The sequence below is a fragment of the Arachis duranensis genome, chromosome 8 (assembly GCF_000817695.3).
Source record: "Arachis duranensis cultivar V14167 chromosome 8, aradu.V14167.gnm2.J7QH, whole genome shotgun sequence".
Lineage (NCBI taxonomy): Eukaryota > Viridiplantae > Streptophyta > Magnoliopsida > Fabales > Fabaceae > Arachis > Arachis duranensis.
This window is the reverse complement of record NC_029779.3, coordinates 26,501,829-26,518,350: the sequence shown is the minus strand read 5'-3', so window position 1 is coordinate 26,518,350 and position 16,522 is coordinate 26,501,829. Positions and strand designations below refer to the sequence as shown.

The 16,522-nt window shown below is 36.3% G+C and overlaps 1 protein-coding gene across 1 annotated transcript; it reads left to right on the top strand.

Moving 5' to 3' along the window:
- On the top strand, positions 1-2,356 carry LOC107461665 (interactor of constitutive active ROPs 3). Its single transcript, XM_021129165.2, has 2 exons — positions 1-187; positions 688-2,356. The coding sequence occupies exon 2, from the start codon at positions 922-924 to the stop codon at positions 2,218-2,220; it is 1,299 nt and encodes a 432-aa protein (XP_020984824.1). The 5' UTR covers positions 1-187; positions 688-921; the 3' UTR covers positions 2,221-2,356.
- The last annotated feature ends 14,166 nt before the right edge of the window (positions 2,357-16,522 follow it).

Sequence of the window (16,522 nt, the reverse complement as noted above, 5' to 3'; positions counted from 1 at the left end):
TTTCAGAAATGGCTCCTCTGAGGTGTCTCGGAAGGTGTCCCCTCGCGGCCGCGGCGTGCGCCAGCTCAGGCCTTCTGCACTGTACATTGATTCTGCATCAACATTAAATCAAGTTCATAGAACAACATCAAAGGATAGAAGCCCTAAAGTCATTGATAGAAGATCACCTAGAAGCCCTGCTCCTGAGGTATCACTTTCTTTCAAATTAATAACACTGTTTCCTTAGCAATATGTTATGTCTCGGAACTTGGAACCTTTGCACACAAAATCATACACAATTTTGGTTATGCACTTTTATTATATTATTATACTAAGTTTTATTTGTGGTGGAAACTCACGTATAGTTGTGTTCACGTGAAATTGACAGTTTAGAACCGTTAGATAATTTGATATATTTAAAGATAACTGCACGCGAGTTTTCTTTATTTTTATTTGTTATGTTAGATAGATATTAAATGGCCTTTTTAAAGAGAGGGGATAGAATAAGCTACCCTATCTACTGTTATAATAACCGGTTATTGATTCCATTTATGTGTAAACTGTGAAGGTTGATGGCATTATCGTATATGCATCAATTGTGATTGAAATTTGTTCACATGTTTCTGAGACTCAATTGATTCCTTTGGTATTTTATCATTGTATTCTGTAATGTACAATTTTTCATTATGACTTTGCTTTTGGTATTAGAGGAAAAGGCCAAGCAGAATACCTGGATTGGAATCTCAGGTTTCTCATCTAAGAGAGGATTTGAAGAAAGTGAGGGAGCAGCTAAGTTTATCTGAATCATGCAAGAAACAAGCTCAACAAGAAGCTGAGGAATCCAAGCAAAAACTCTTTGCCTTGTCTCTCAAACTTGAAGAATCACAGCAGCAAGTTCTAAGCCTCACTTCTGCCAATCTTGAAGATTCCCTTACATCTTCCATGATTGAAATTCCTCATTGTGAAAACTCACAGACACAGTATCCAGAATCATCAGATTTGGAACTACTAAACCTGAAACAAAACTTGGCAGAATCTCTTTGTATTGTGAAGAACATGAAAAACCAGCTCAAGGATTGCAAAGAGTCATCTCAGGCAGAACCTTTGGTTGATGAGACTTTGCGAAAACTCGAGGCTGCGAAAAGAACTGTGGAGTTCTTGAGGGCTGATGCTGCTAAATCTGCTACAGAAATAGACCCATCTAGAACTGGAAACTCCCTCCATCCGCATGTAAGCAAACACGCAACCGGCCTCGTTAGTAGCAAAATTGTCCACAATGGAAATCTTGTTGATGATCATAAGCATAAGCATGAAGCTGAAAAATTGGAAAAGCAAGAGGGTGCTGATCAAATTGGTTCTGAAATTCAGTTTCTCAAGTCTGAGGTAGAAAAACTGAGGTGTGCCATGGAGACTGCTGAGACTAAATACCATGAAGAGCAGATTCGGAGCACGGTTCACATCAGGAACGCATATGAATTAATGGAACAGATGAAATTAGAATCAAGTAAGAGGGAGTCTCAATTAGAGGCTGAACTTGGAAGAAAGAAAGCTGAGATTGAAGATTTGAAGGGTAACTTGTTGGACAAGGAAACAGAGTTGCAGTGCATTGTGGAGGAGAATGAGAAGCTGAATGCAAGGATTGAAATGAACTTGTCATCACAAAGAGAACATGAAAATGAACTCAAGATGGAGATTCAAAGATTGCATGAATGTGTTGCTGAAATGAAGGCAGAGATGATGGACAAGGAGACAACACTTGAGAGCATATCCGAAGAAAATGAAATTCTGAAGAATATGGAATTCAATAAGGTACTGAGTGAAAGTGTGGCTGCAGAAATTGAGGCAGCTAAGGCTGTGGAACGCGTGGCGGCCGTGAAGCTTGGGATTGCAATGGAGGAGGCAGACCGGAGCAACCAGAAGGCCGCGAGGATCGCGGAGCAGCTGGAAGAAGCACAAGCATTGAAGTCAGAAATGGAGGCAGAACTTAGAAGGCTTAAGGTACAGTGTGATCAATGGAGAAAGGCTGCAGAAACTGCTGCTTCTCTGCTTTCAACAGGAAAGGGGAAACTCACTGAGAGATCTTTGTCTCTTGACAATAAATACAATATCCCTTTGATGAATAACAAGTATGAGCCTTGTTGTGATGATATCATCATTGATGATGATGATGATTTCCAGAGAAAGAAATATGGTAACATGCTTAAGAAGATTGGGATCTTGTGGAAGAAGCCTCACAAATAATTGTCCACTCTCTTGATTCATGGAGACCTATAAATGTGTAGTAGTACATGAGTATTTTGTGTTACTTAAATTTGGATTTCATCATCATGTGTTTCTCAATGTTTTGATATATAATGCAGTTCCTAAGTTTTGTTCACTCTAAATCATGTATGCATGTTTAAATCTGAAATTAGTGATTCTGTTTCTTATGTATAGGCATAGTGTAGAGCTTTGAATAATTAAATTTTTACTCTACATATAAGAATTTTATCAAGTTGTGCATGCTTCAACTTTGGGTTTTGAATCTTGAGCCTAGTAACTGGTCCCACTTTGCCCAGCAATAATGTGAGCCTGATTGGTGTAAGTATAACCCCCTAAGTGTGCTACCTTGGGCCCGTTAAAGCTTTTGGATATTTGTAGAAAATTAATCACATGTTTTCTGGAATGTGGAATCTGAAACATTCTTTGCACAACATAGTTCTTATGAGCTCTGTCTGGAATATTTTGTACATAATTATATGGGACAAAATCAACAAATCTTAGAAGGTGAGCAACCAATTTAAAAGACTATTATTTTGAAACCATTTAGATGTAAAACATTTAAGCAACTAAACTAAGCATGGAAGATTAACCACCTTACAATAATAAGGGATGTGTTTAAATATTTGATCTTGAAATGTGCTCCCTGAAGCCCAAACCTAAGATATAAGAAGTCCTCACAAAGTTGTTGAGGTGCTAAGAGTTTAAGACAAACATAATGGCCAACGTTTATGGAGTTGTATGATTTGTTGTTTTCCAAGTCTGGCCCATATGGTTGATGTGAGGACAAAACTGTGTGATCTTGATCTTATCTGAACATCATTACAACACTAGGCAAAGGATTTCTTCAACTTTAATGCTACTATTTCACACCATTAAGAAAATAACGATAAACCAAGCAAAATAGTAAGTTGTCTCTTTTCAAAATTTAATATCTCCAAATCAAAGTAACCAAACAAAACAAAAGCAAAAGAAGTTCTGAGTACAAATACACAACAATTTGATTTAAGCATTAGACAACAATAATTGAATATCAGGAGAAGAGAAAAGTCGTATTGCATAAAATTGTTATGAACTATAGACATAGAATAATATTACTTTATTTTATGCCTCAAATCTGCATTAGAGGAGGATGCTTGTGCAATCTGCAGATGGGCTTCACTTCATAGAGGTGGAGAAAAACAACGATAACGTGATGCTGGTTGGTGACGGCATCAGAAGTTCTCAAGACGGTTACACAACATACAGCTCCGCAACCGCCGGCATAGATGGGCTTCACTTCATTGCAAGAGACATCACGCAAGGGCCAAGCTGTGGCCCTGAGATCCGCCTCCGACCTGTCTTTGTTCTACCAAGACACGCTCATGGCCCACGCGCAGCGCCAATTCTACAGACAGTGCTACATCTACGGCACCGTTGACTTTCTGAATTTTCAAAACTGTCACATATTTGCAAGAAGGCCCTTGGATGGGCAGGCCAAGACAATCACCGCACAGGGCCGAGGGGATCCCTTCCAGAACACCGGAATCTCCATCCACAAATCCGTCATCAAAGCCGCACCCGGTCTCGTTCCTGTTTTGGACAAGGTTAAGGCCTTTCTTGGGCCGGCCCTGGCATCAGAACGCTAGGGTTGTTGTTATGAGGACTTATTTGGACTTTCTTATAAGCCCATTGGGCTGGGATGAATGGAATGGATCTGGGCCTGCTTCCGATACAAGCAAAAGAGTGAAGTGGCCCGGTTTTCATGTGATATCAAACCCAAAAGAGGCGTCACAATTCACTGTCACTTTTATTCTTGCTGGTCGCACCCAGGTCTCTGATTCTCATGTAGTTTGTTTTCAGCATTCATTCTTTTGTACATTTGAGCAAGCAAGAGAAACTATTTATGTATGCTAAATATTATTTGTGTCTTTGATCGAAATTAAACTATTATGTCAATTACTAATCTACTCGCTGTATTCTCTTTGTTATGAGTTAAGAGAAATGAATGAAATGATGATTGTCACATTTATAAAGGATGTTGAGTTTAGCCACTGGATGAATGTTTATGTTGTCCAATTAGATTTAGCATGGCCTGCAGTGGTTGGGCTTTTATTCCTCTGTAGAATTCGCGAGAGATAATGCAGAGAAGCAGGGAGGAGCACAATCATCCCCATGAACAACTTTCACCTGAAATTGAAGTGGCTGACATGAACATCCTCCAGCAAATTATCTCAGTTGAGGAAAGGATCTGCATTCTGATTGTTGTTTGGGCGGGGTTTTACCCGACCCGAGTTTGCTTGTTTGGCCATGGGCCATGACCCAAAACAAAGAAAAGCTGACGAGAGAGTTTTGGTCCTCCTGGGCATACAAAGTAGAGTTCGTGAGACAGAATAAACAAATATAAGCTCAAAATAAATGGGCCATTTTATTGATAGAAACACTCTTCCATATGACTTACGACCATTGGGGCTTCAGACATTGGCCTTGTTCTGTTCCATGGGGACATTTCAAAATAAAAACTACCCCTCCATAGAATTAATACATGAACAAAGGAGTGTAACTTATCTTAATACATAGAATTAATACATTTTCTTTATGAATTTTCAAAGAGTACTAGATGAATTATGACAAAGGAGTGTAACTTATCCTAATAATTTTATGTTGTCTTGGAGACTTGGATCATTTTTTTTTTCTTTTTTTCTGGCTTCGATGACAGTCATGTTAATGTATCATAATAAGGCATGCCAGTATGCCACAATATTAAATATGCCATGGGCCTCAGGGTTTGATATGAAAGAAACCAGAGATACATCAAAACTGGCCTTAACCGAAAGTGACCCAATCTCTCAAGTATCCACATGAAACAAACTAATCACCATAACTATATCATGTATGTTATTGATAGAGATGACCCATGAGCCTGAATCAATAAACAATAACCAAAAAAAAAAAAAAAACAAAGAACTTAATATGATGTTTTGTATAACGCTTGCTGTTGTCTTAATAAGTATCAAATACATGCAATTTGTGGCACTTTACATATATTTGTATTTCAATTTGAGAGCAATGTACGTAATGGATCGGAGCAACATGTCAAATTTATATATATCATAGGCAGATGCAATTGCCTACTACTATCTTAATTATTCTTGGACGAGGTTGGAGCCATTAGGAAAACTATTACGTGCATTTCATTTCGTCATATCCCAATAATAAAGAGCCCTCACCATTGTTTATTTTCTCTTCGAGCAATGCTAGGGGCCAGCAATTTTTGTGATTGTTAGCCATCAATTAGCCATCAATGATGATTTGATGGTGTGAGATTGGTGTGAGATTTCATCCAATGGCTCACCTTCCTCTGCCATGCTGGCCAAAATTCAACAAAACTGCTGGTCACTTAGACTTTTTCTTTTCTCTTCCATGCACAACTGTACTGCACTGTTAGTTATATTTAGCACTTTATTACGATTATCAAAGTGTTGTAATTTGAATTGAATTAACTACTAGCTAATGCCACCCCTTCTTAATTTATGATTTATTTAGCGATGTTATATTTTTATGTTTTAATTATTATACTGATAATTTTAATTAATAGTAACAATCTGAATGTCTTTTTAATATGGAGAGAATCTTGTTTGAGACTTTATTTCCATATAAATGAATACGTATTGGTCATTAGTCACAAAGTAATTTTTTTTCTATTATTTTTATGTTTCATGAACTACCACATAAAACAAGTTGTAGCTACTTACATAAGTATAAACATATTATAAACAAAAAGTCGTGAAATAATTGATGGAACTAATTAAAATTAAAGATGGACTGATTAACGGCAATGACTGATCCATATGAGCAGTATCCTAAATTTAAATTCCTAGGCATATATATCTATCCCAATAAATAAAAAAAATATTCGCTTTAAATAAATATTGGTATGGCCTTTAGCAGATATTTACTCCAAAAATATTTAATTATTTCCACTGTGTCAAAAAGTATATGCTACATATTATACAAGTTATGGAAAATAACTACTATCACTGGCTGATTAACTATTAACTAAGATATACTATTATACATGTTACATGAGGAGCATTGCTGGGTTTTTATATCAAGAATCTTTGATACCCATTCCACAACATTTTCTCTCCAATAATATTTCAGCAATGTCATAAACAGACAAAATCCAACACCACCATCATCAATCAACAGCACTCAAATTTCTTGACCTGTATTGCCTAGTGAGTCCAATATGTATTATTTTGGCACTGCAATTTGTTTAGGGACTGAACTTTTGTCGGTAGGTAGTATTAGTGAGTAATATAGCACTTTATACTTTGTTGTAATTTTATTTAGTTTATTTATATACACATGTACCTTATTTTTTCTTTATTTAAAATATTATTTTACGTACATATTAAAAATCAATTACTAAATTAATTATTTATATAAATATATATTAAAATCGTATAAAATAATATATATTTATATACAATTATATTCAGTGAATATATAATTTTAGATATACGCATATATTTTGATTTACAATATATACTATGATAATAACAGGATTTAAGATGGTTAAAGAGCGAAGAATTAATCTCTTGACACTGTTGTTCATGTCATTATTCATTAATCAATCCTACTTATATATTACGTGATAATGAGGATTCTAGAAGGGCAATCAGTTCAGTTTGATGAAATACTCAAATATATATTGTTATGCATCATTTAATTTATCTCAATTAATTAAGAATTTATTTAAAAAATGTTTTAAGAATACTTAGCGTGTTAAACTTAGCAATAAAAAAAATTAGAAATGCAGTTAAATACATTTTTAAAAATTCTAATTTTCAACCAAGCCTTTTGAAATTTGATCATTTTTTGAAGTAACTTGTTGACCGTCGAGACAATTATTTAAAAAAAAGATCAATTGGTGATTAATTAATTAATGTACTAAAGTGTGAAACATGTATTTGAGAGGAAGCTAAGTATCTTATCCACAACAACAAACTAATGTAAGCATATGTTGGATTTCCTCGTCAACACTGACTCATAGTCATCTCCACCGAAAGATTGCCACAAAAGTTCAAAATTAAGGGAAAAAGAAGGGAGCATTATTCTTGCTCCACATTTTAAGCTAGATTGTTTTTTGTTGGTTTGTATTATAAACTAATTAAAAAATTTAAGTAGTAGTCAGCATATATTCAGCATTATTGTTTTGACTTTTGTGTTACATATACGTAACATTATTTAAGATTGTCACCGAAATTGAGACCCAGAAGTTAACCTAGCTAGCTAGCTGTACGTCATGTGAAATTGAACAATTAACACATATAGTAACCCTTGAATTTGATTATGTAATGTTGTTCTCAAGAATATAGATTTGTTTGCTTAGGAGGAAACAAGGTTTATCCAAAGAAATTGAATGCATGAAAAAAGAGGTAACGGTCTCAACAACATTCAATAAATGAAACCTTAACTTTCCACAGACCACAACCTTTTTGGCGATAGATCAAGAAAGTTGTACAACTTTGGATAAAACCTTAACATAATTATTCATGCCACGAATAATCTGCTGTGTATGTGTGTTTGTGTCTTCTACGATAAACATGTACAGATTCATCCACGCATGACATGTTAAATTAAAGCATGTTTCAATCAATGCTACTTAATTTGGTGGTGAATATTGATCTTCTGGTCTTAATCTCCCCCTTTACAAATTGGATAGGTCACTTTTTGGATTTGAAAGGAAGTAAACAACGCAAATTGGATCTGGTCACATGCATGCATACTTATTAAGCTTTCTTTTTATCTATTTCTCGTGGTTACTCTTTCTTGTTATTTATGTTCCCCCCATCTATCCACGCCAGATTGATCTGGATATACATGTTTAAAAAACACAACAATAAAAATAAAAAATCAAGTGACATTTTAATGATTTTTATTAATCTTAATTCATAATCCAAATTTGATGGCTTCTCACTATCTCAATAATTAAACACATTCCTACAAAAAAAACAATATGAAATTGTATATACATTATTTGTGTTAGATATCAGCGTGACGTAATGCATAATCCAGCATCCACCTAACAGATAGATTATTATTCTAGCTTTCAAACTTGCTTTCTATAACAAAAAAATATATATAATTCGAGTATGTATATATGATGAGGTACCTACTATATATATATGTGACATATATATGCCTTGTTTAGATTGTTTAAGAAAAATATATATAATAAGCGATATAGGATATCATGAAATTAAATAAATTATTTGCGAATTAAAAAAATGGTGGAAACTCACCTGCAGTTGACTGCAGGTGAAGTTGCTTCTGGATCGTTGACACGTGTTATTGTATGGTTTAAAAAAAATCGATTTATTTTATACAAATGGTTTATTTAAAAAAACTGCTTTGAATAGATCAAATAACTACTTTTAAAATAATTTAAATTCTTTCTACGTATTATTCCTAAATTCCTAACAGATGAATTTGATATGTTCTTTTTCTTCATTCATATTGACTATTTTTTTTTAAATTTATCTGAAACTTTTTTTATTTAATTTTTGTCAAATATATGTATACAAATTGTTTGAAAAAGTAAAATTTAGTATTCTGAAAAAGAAACAAAATTCACGATTTTTTATAGAAATGGCATAAATGATATCATCTGTCCTTTTTTTTGTGTCTCTGTTTCTATTTTCTTGATGAATTTTGTTTTGTTTCCCATAACTTACATTTCCAGTTGCTTTTAAATTAAGCTGTAAATAGATTTTAAATTAAGCTGTAAAAATATGTTCAATTGCAAATTTATCGTTAAATTAAATTTTATGGTAATCAATCAATTAACTTTTATTTTACTAATAAACTATTTTCATGCAAATTATTGTTGATTTTTCAATATTATTCTATAAATAAATTAGTTTTTTTAAGATAATAAGACTATAATTTACTTGTCCAGAAATTATGATTTCACTGTCATGCACGTTTTTGTGTTTTTACTTATCAACTAGAATTTATTTTTTAATGAAATTAAAATTTATTTTCAATAAAATAAAAGTATCTAATCAAAATATTAATTTGATCTCCTTAAATAATTGAACATAATATTATTAATTTTGTCTGCAACAAAAATTTTTAATAAATTTTTTCAAAATAAAATTGATTCAAAAATAGAGAAAAAAAAAAGAACAACTAATAAAAATATTTATTTTGACATTGCCATCAAGAATAGGATAGCCATAGAAAAAATTCAACCAAATAAAAAGGACCTAACTCATACAATTAAACTACCATCATATCATCACAATAAACTATAACATCACCAACTAAAGAGACATATAACAAATATGAGAGAGATCATGCCAAAATTTCAACAATGCTTATGCTATCAACTAGTCTACGTTATACCATAATTACATTTTTGTCTTCCATCACATGAAATTGTCATGAATTATCTTGGCATTTATGATCCTGAACATCAAAATGGTGTGATGACATAAATATGTACGTATTTATTAAATAATTTTCATCATTCACAGAGGAATGAATAAAAACATAAATTAAGAAATACATTTGAAATAATAAATTTGATTAAGAAATATAAATAAAAGGAACATACCTAATTAAAAGTTTCATATTAGTTCTGAAAAAGGAATTGAAAGAGAACGAATTTTACGTGCGAAACGAAGAAGAAGGCAATAAAAGTAATTCAAATCGATTTTTTTAAATAAATCATTTATATAAAATAAACCAATTTTTTTTAAACCATATAATAACACGTGTCAGCTATTTAAAAGTAAATCGACTGCAGGTGAATTTCTGCCCAAAAAAATACACGTCTATTATTATTTAACATTTTCGAACAAGTAATTTCGTAATACTGTCGTATATGATGAAGAAGAATAAACTTAGATGGCCATGAATATATCCATTTCTCAATTAGTTATACGATCCTTTTTATAATTTTTGGATGTGGTCCAAAACGAAGTACGTGCTGTGTATATAATAAATAAATATTTATTTTATTTATCGAGGTAGATTTGGTGTTGAGTACTAATATATAATATAATATAAGTATGATGAGTAGGTGAAAAAGCTAAGAAGGGTGGGATTTTGATGTGATACATTGACCTTTCAAGTGTGGTGGGATTGACTAATATCAACTGTAATGATGTCATTAGCAAATTTTGACCAGTGAAATTCAAACACGTGTAAGGTGGGACCCACGCCACGTAATCGCATACTCAAAAGATGATGCTCGGAGTCATCTGTAAGACCGACCTCCACTTTTTCAGTTCGCACTTTCCATTCTTCTTCCTTTTTTTTTCGTTTTGTTCGTTTTTCCTTTTAATTTTTATATTAAAAAGTTAAAGGAAGCTTCTCTTAGCTTTTTCGGTTTTTCCCCCCAACAAAGTTTTTATTTTTCTTATGTGATAATGTAAAATGTGCTATTACTAATGATTCCTAAGAACTTAATTAGTGGAAAGATGAGTAGTCTCTTAATTGGATGAATTATAATATTAATATAATATCTTGTTTGTCAACTTCATCTGATTCTTCTCTCTCTCTCTTTTCTTTTCCTTTTTCTCTTTTTTTTTTTAACTTTTTTTCCTTTTATCTGAATCCGATTCTATTCATTCTAGAATGAGACTATTACGCTCACAGCTTCCCAAGATTAATAACTAAATAAATAAACTTGCTTATTATTATCAAAGAATAATATTAGGTATATATTGTATATGTTAATAAAAATGTGAATTGTATGCAAAATCATGCTATTTTTTAAGGTAAAATTAGTAGTGCCAGCAGAGATGCAAACTATAATAATGAGGATCACATGTCTATTTTTTAATGAAAAATGTTAAAAGATTATCATTTAAAAAAATTACGTAAAATAAAAATATGAATTATTCATAAATTAAACACTACATTATATCATTTATTTCTACTTAACCATTTAACTAAAGAAATATGTAATGAATTAACAATTTAAATTGAAAAATTGTTAGAGGAGTAATATTTTTTTATTATTTTTAGCTAATATTTTAGTCTAATATTTTATTTTATTTATATTAATATTAAGAATTTAAAAATTAGTTTTTAATGTCTAAAAATAATAAAGTGTTAGCTAAAAATGATAAATGTTATTGATAATTGTTTCGGGGTTTACCTAAAATCGGATGATGGTTGGGCTTGTTTGTGAGGTCCAAGCGTCTGAAGGAGGAAGCCTCTGACTAGGTTTGGGTTTGAAAGCCTCCGTCTGACTTGTGTGTATGAAAGAATGGGGGTGGAACCTGCAAAGACACTCCGATGCCTAAGTCAGCATGGGGTTAAGCAGATTTAAAATGTATTAGAACTTAGGAATACTTGAGAGTTGTCAGTGTATTTATAGTGGTGAACCCATAACCACCATTGGAGTAGTTCCACCTTTTACGGAGGATAACCGTCCCTTAATCTTAGAGAGTTTAGGATTTGACTCTTGGAAGTGAGTTGACAGATTTTAGGGGTAGTTACTTATTTGAATAAGTGCTATCTGCTAGCTAATCTGACTCCCGACTTCCTTTTAGTGGAGTTTGTGTAGAAACCGACCTCTTTGGTGGAAGTCGGTCGCGAGAGGGGGCCAACCTTCGGATTGGGCTTTTTGTCTTATTGAATCCTGGGCCTTTAGTATTGGGCCAGGGTATGAACAGTGCCCCTACTCGAGCCCAAGCCATTTCATGAGTTGGGTTCGAGTATACAGCTCGGGGTCGTAGCCGACTTGTTGAAGAACCGACGTGATTTTCAGGAGCCGTCGTGATTCAAATTTTCTTAACCGTCGCATCTCCTAGAGTTTTGAACATTTATGCACGGGGACGGTTACATTGGTAACGGTGCAACTCTTAAATGGTTGTATCGTTTTACCTTTATGTCCCTAACGTGCTTATAAATACTTATCCTCCTCTTCCATTGTCTCGTTTCTGAAAACTTATTTACGCACTCTGTACTGAAAGAAGGCTTCTTTTCTCTTTGTTCAACTGCTATCGTATCTCTGATCCCTCGAAAGTAAAGGTCAGTTTTTTCCTCCTATCCTCTTTTACAAATGCTTTTATTTGCATGTTTTTTTTTTAGAGGAGTGTTGACCGTAGGCTTAGTGATTTTGTTTTGTTAAGGATTTAACCCCAGGTCCCTTAGAGACCCTATTTTTTTATCCTTTTTTCTTTCACCTTTGTAGGTTTTGGGATCCTTTTCTTTTTAGAAAAAAGATGTCTTCTGTAGAATCCCTCGTTCGATGGGTAGATGTTACTATTCTTGGGGAAGAACCCCTTGTGGATACTGACTATATTACCGATCTTCGTACATGCCATAGGATTTGTGCTTCTGATGAGGATGAGTCGAGATATGAACTGATAGCCCCGGGTCCGGAAGATCGGGTTTGTTTTGAAAGAGCTTCTGAGAAAGACCCTCATTTTATTTTTATGTATGAGAGTTTTTTCACCCATTTGGGCGTTCTTATTCCTTTTTCTGACTTTGAGATAGCCGTTTTATCTCATTGCCGGATAGCCACTACCCAACTTCACCCCAACTCTTGGGATTTTTTGAAAATTTATCAATTTATCAGCCATGCCCTGGATTTTCCGACTTCTTTGAGGATTTTCTTTTTCCTCTTTCACATGACCAAGCCCTTTAGCGGGCAAAATAACAAACAACAATGGGTGTCTTTCCGGGCCATACAAGGCCGGAGAGTTTTCACCCTTTTTGACGAATCTTGAAAAGCTTTAAAAATTTCTTTTTTAAAGTGCGATCTGTTGAGGGTCACCACCCTTTCTTTCTGGACCAAAATTCTTTTTCCCGCTTTCCCTTGTACTGGCTGGAGGTTCCGAGTTATATGCTTGACCTCAGTCTCCTCAAAGCGCCTAAGATGCTCCAAAGTTTTGTCCAAGTACCTTTTCATGTTGGAATCTTTGGCCTGATACTCTCCGTTTATTCGGGAAGTCACCACCTGAGAATCGCTAAATACCATTTCTTTGGTTGCACCAACTTCTTCTGCCAACTTTAACCATGCAATCAAGGCTTCATATTCTGCCTGATTGTTGAAAGCTGGGAACTCGAACTTGAGGGAGACTTCTATTTGCGTTCCCCCTTCACTGACCAGTATTATGCCTGCACCGCTTCCAACCTTGTTGGAGGACCCATCTACATCTAACTCCCATGTAGTGAATTTTTCCTCTTGATCTCCTGCGTATTCTGCTATGAAGTCGGTGAGGCATTGGACTTTTATTGCCGTCCGGATTTCGTATTTTAGGTCGAGGTCGAATTCGAAGAACTCTATTGCCCATTGAACCATTCTGTCCGCAATGTCCGTCTTCTGAAGGATCTGCTTCATGGGCTGGTTCATTCGCACCTTTATCGTGTGTGCTTGGAAATACGGCTGTAATCGGCATGAGGCTACTACTAAGGAGTATGCAAACTTTTCAAGTTTTTGATACTTTAGTTCAGGGCCTTGTAAAACTTTGCTGGTGAAGTACATAGGATGCTGCCTGACCTCATCTTCCCGTATTAGAGCTGATGCTACAGCTCTGTCTACTACTGATAGATACAGGACGAGTTCTTCCCCCAACTATGGGTCGGGGAAGAATTGGAGGCTGGCTCAAAAACCTTTTGAACTCCTGGAATGCTTCTTCGCATTCCGGAGTCCATTCGAACTGACATCCTTTTCTTAGTAGAGAGAATAGTGGAAGGGATCTTAATGCTGATCCCGCCAGGAACTTGGAAAGGGCAGCGAGTCGGCCGTTCAATTGTTGAACCTCTCTTAGGCAAGTCGGGCTTTTCATTTCTAGAATAGCTTTGAACTTGTCGGGGTTTGCTTCAATCACCCTTTGTGTTAGCATGAACCCTAGAAATTTTCCAGCCTCCACCGCGAAGGTACATTTTGTGGTATTTAGTCTCATCCCATGTAACCTTACGGTGTTGAAAACTTGCGAGAGATCTGTCAAGAGGTCGGTCTCCTCCTTGGTTTTCACCAGCATGTCATCCACGTAGACCTCCATTAAGTTCCCGAGGTAGGGAGCAAACACTTTATTCATCAACCTTTGGTATGTGGCCCCAATATTTTTTAATCCAAAAGGCATTACCACATAGCAGTAGTTTGCTCTAGGTGTGATGAATGAGGTTTTTTTCTCATCTGGCTCATACATCGAAATTTGGTTGTATCCCAAGTAAGCATCCATGAATGACAAGTACTGATACCATGAGCTTGCATCTACTAGGGTGTCAATACTGGGAAGTGGATATGGGTCTTTGGGGCATGCCTTGTTCAGGTCAGTGTAGTCGACGCACATCCTCCACTTGCCATTTTGCTTTTTGACCAGCACTACATTCGCTAGCCATGATGGATACTTGACTTCTCTGATGAAGTCGGCTTCCAAGAGAGCTTGTACTTGCTCCTCCACCACTTGAGCTCTATCTGGTCTGAGCTTACGTCTACGCTGTTGTACTGGTCGTGATCCGGGGTGTACTGAAAGCTTGTGGGACATGAGTTGAGGGTCTATCCCTGGCATGTCAGAAGCTTTCCAGACGAAGAGGTCGGAATTGTCTCGCAGGAGCTTTATCAGCCTCTGTCTTAAATCTCCATCTAGACTAGCTCCTATGTTGGTATTTTTTCCTTCTTCTTTTCCGATTTGAACCTCTTCAGTTTTTCTCCCGGTTGCGGCTGCAGCTCTCTTTAGCTTTTACCCCCCGAGCTCTATGGTGTGAACTTCCTTGCCCTTTTCTCGGAAGTTCAAGCTTTCATTGTAGCACTTTCTTGCCAACTTCTGGTCTTCCCGTATCGTCGCTATTCCTGTAGGCGTTGGGAATTTCATGCAAAGGTGAGGGGTTGACACCACTGCTCTGAGCTGATTTAGGGTAGTCCTGCCGATTAAGGCATTATACGCTGACCCGACATCGACGACGATAAAGTCGATGCTCAGAGTTTTGGAATTTTCCCCCTTTCCAAAGGTCATGTGGAGAGGAATGTATCCTAGTGTCTTTATTGGCATGTCTACTAGTCCATACAGGGTGTCCGGGTAAGCTTTTAACTTCCTTTCATCCAACCCTAACTTGTCGAATGCGGGCTTGAAGAGGATGTTAGTCGAGCTCCCTTGGTCCACCAAGGTTCTGTGGAGATTGGCATTCGCCAAGATCATGGTTATCACCACTGGGTCGTCATGCCCGGGAATGATCCCTTGCCCATCCTCTTTGGTGAATGAGATGGTTGGGAGATCGGGAGTCTCGTTCCCGACTTGATAGACCCGCTTTAAATGTCTCTTGCGAGATAACTTGGTGAGCCCTCCTCCTCCAAACCCTCCTGAGATCATGTGTACATGTCTCTCTGGGGTCTGTGGTGGTGGGTCTCTTCGATCACTGTCATCTCGCTTCCTTTTTCCATGATTGTCCGACCTTTCTATGAGATATCTGTCGAGCCGACCTTCTCTGGCCAGCTTTTCTATTACGTTTTTAAGGTCGTAACAGTCATTTGTAGGATGACAATACATCTTGTGGAATTCGCCGTAGTCGCTACGACTTCTCCCTTTTTGTTCTTGATGGGCCTAGGGGGTGAAAGTCTTTCAGTGTGGCAAATTTCCCTATACACATCGACTAGGGAAACTTTCAGAAGAGTGTAAGAGTGATATCTCCTTATCCTTTCCACGCCAATCTCCTCTTTCTTCTTGGATTCTCTCTCTTTTTCTTTCGACAGGTGAGGGTGTCGAGGCCGCCAATTCGGCTCTCATAATCTAGCATTTTCCTCCATGTTGATGTACTTTTCAACTCCTTTCTGTACATCGTCTAGGGAGGTAGGGTGCCTTTTTGATATGGATTGGGAGAAGGAGCCTTCCCTGTGTCCATTTACTAGGCCCATGATTACTGCCTCCGTGGGCAAGTCTTGAATTTTCAAGCACACTTTGTTGAACCTTACCATGTAGTTTCTCAAAGGTTCTCCGACCTCCTGTTTCACACCCAGGAGGCTCGGTGCGTGCCTTACCTTATCTTTTTGGATGGAGAACCGCATCAGAGATTTCCGCGAGAGGTCGTCGAAGCTCGTGACCGACCTTGGAGGGAGACTGTCGAACCACTTCATCGCTGCTTTTGTCAAGGTGGTCGGAAAAGCTTTGCAGTGAGTGGCATCAGAAGCGTCGGCCAGGTACATCTGACTCTTGAAGTTGCTCAGATGATGCTTTGGATCTGTGGTCCCGTCGTAGAGGTCCCTATCAGGGCTCTTGAGGTTCCTGGGAACTTTTGCCCTCATTATGTCCTCACTAAACAGATCGTCCCAAGGGTG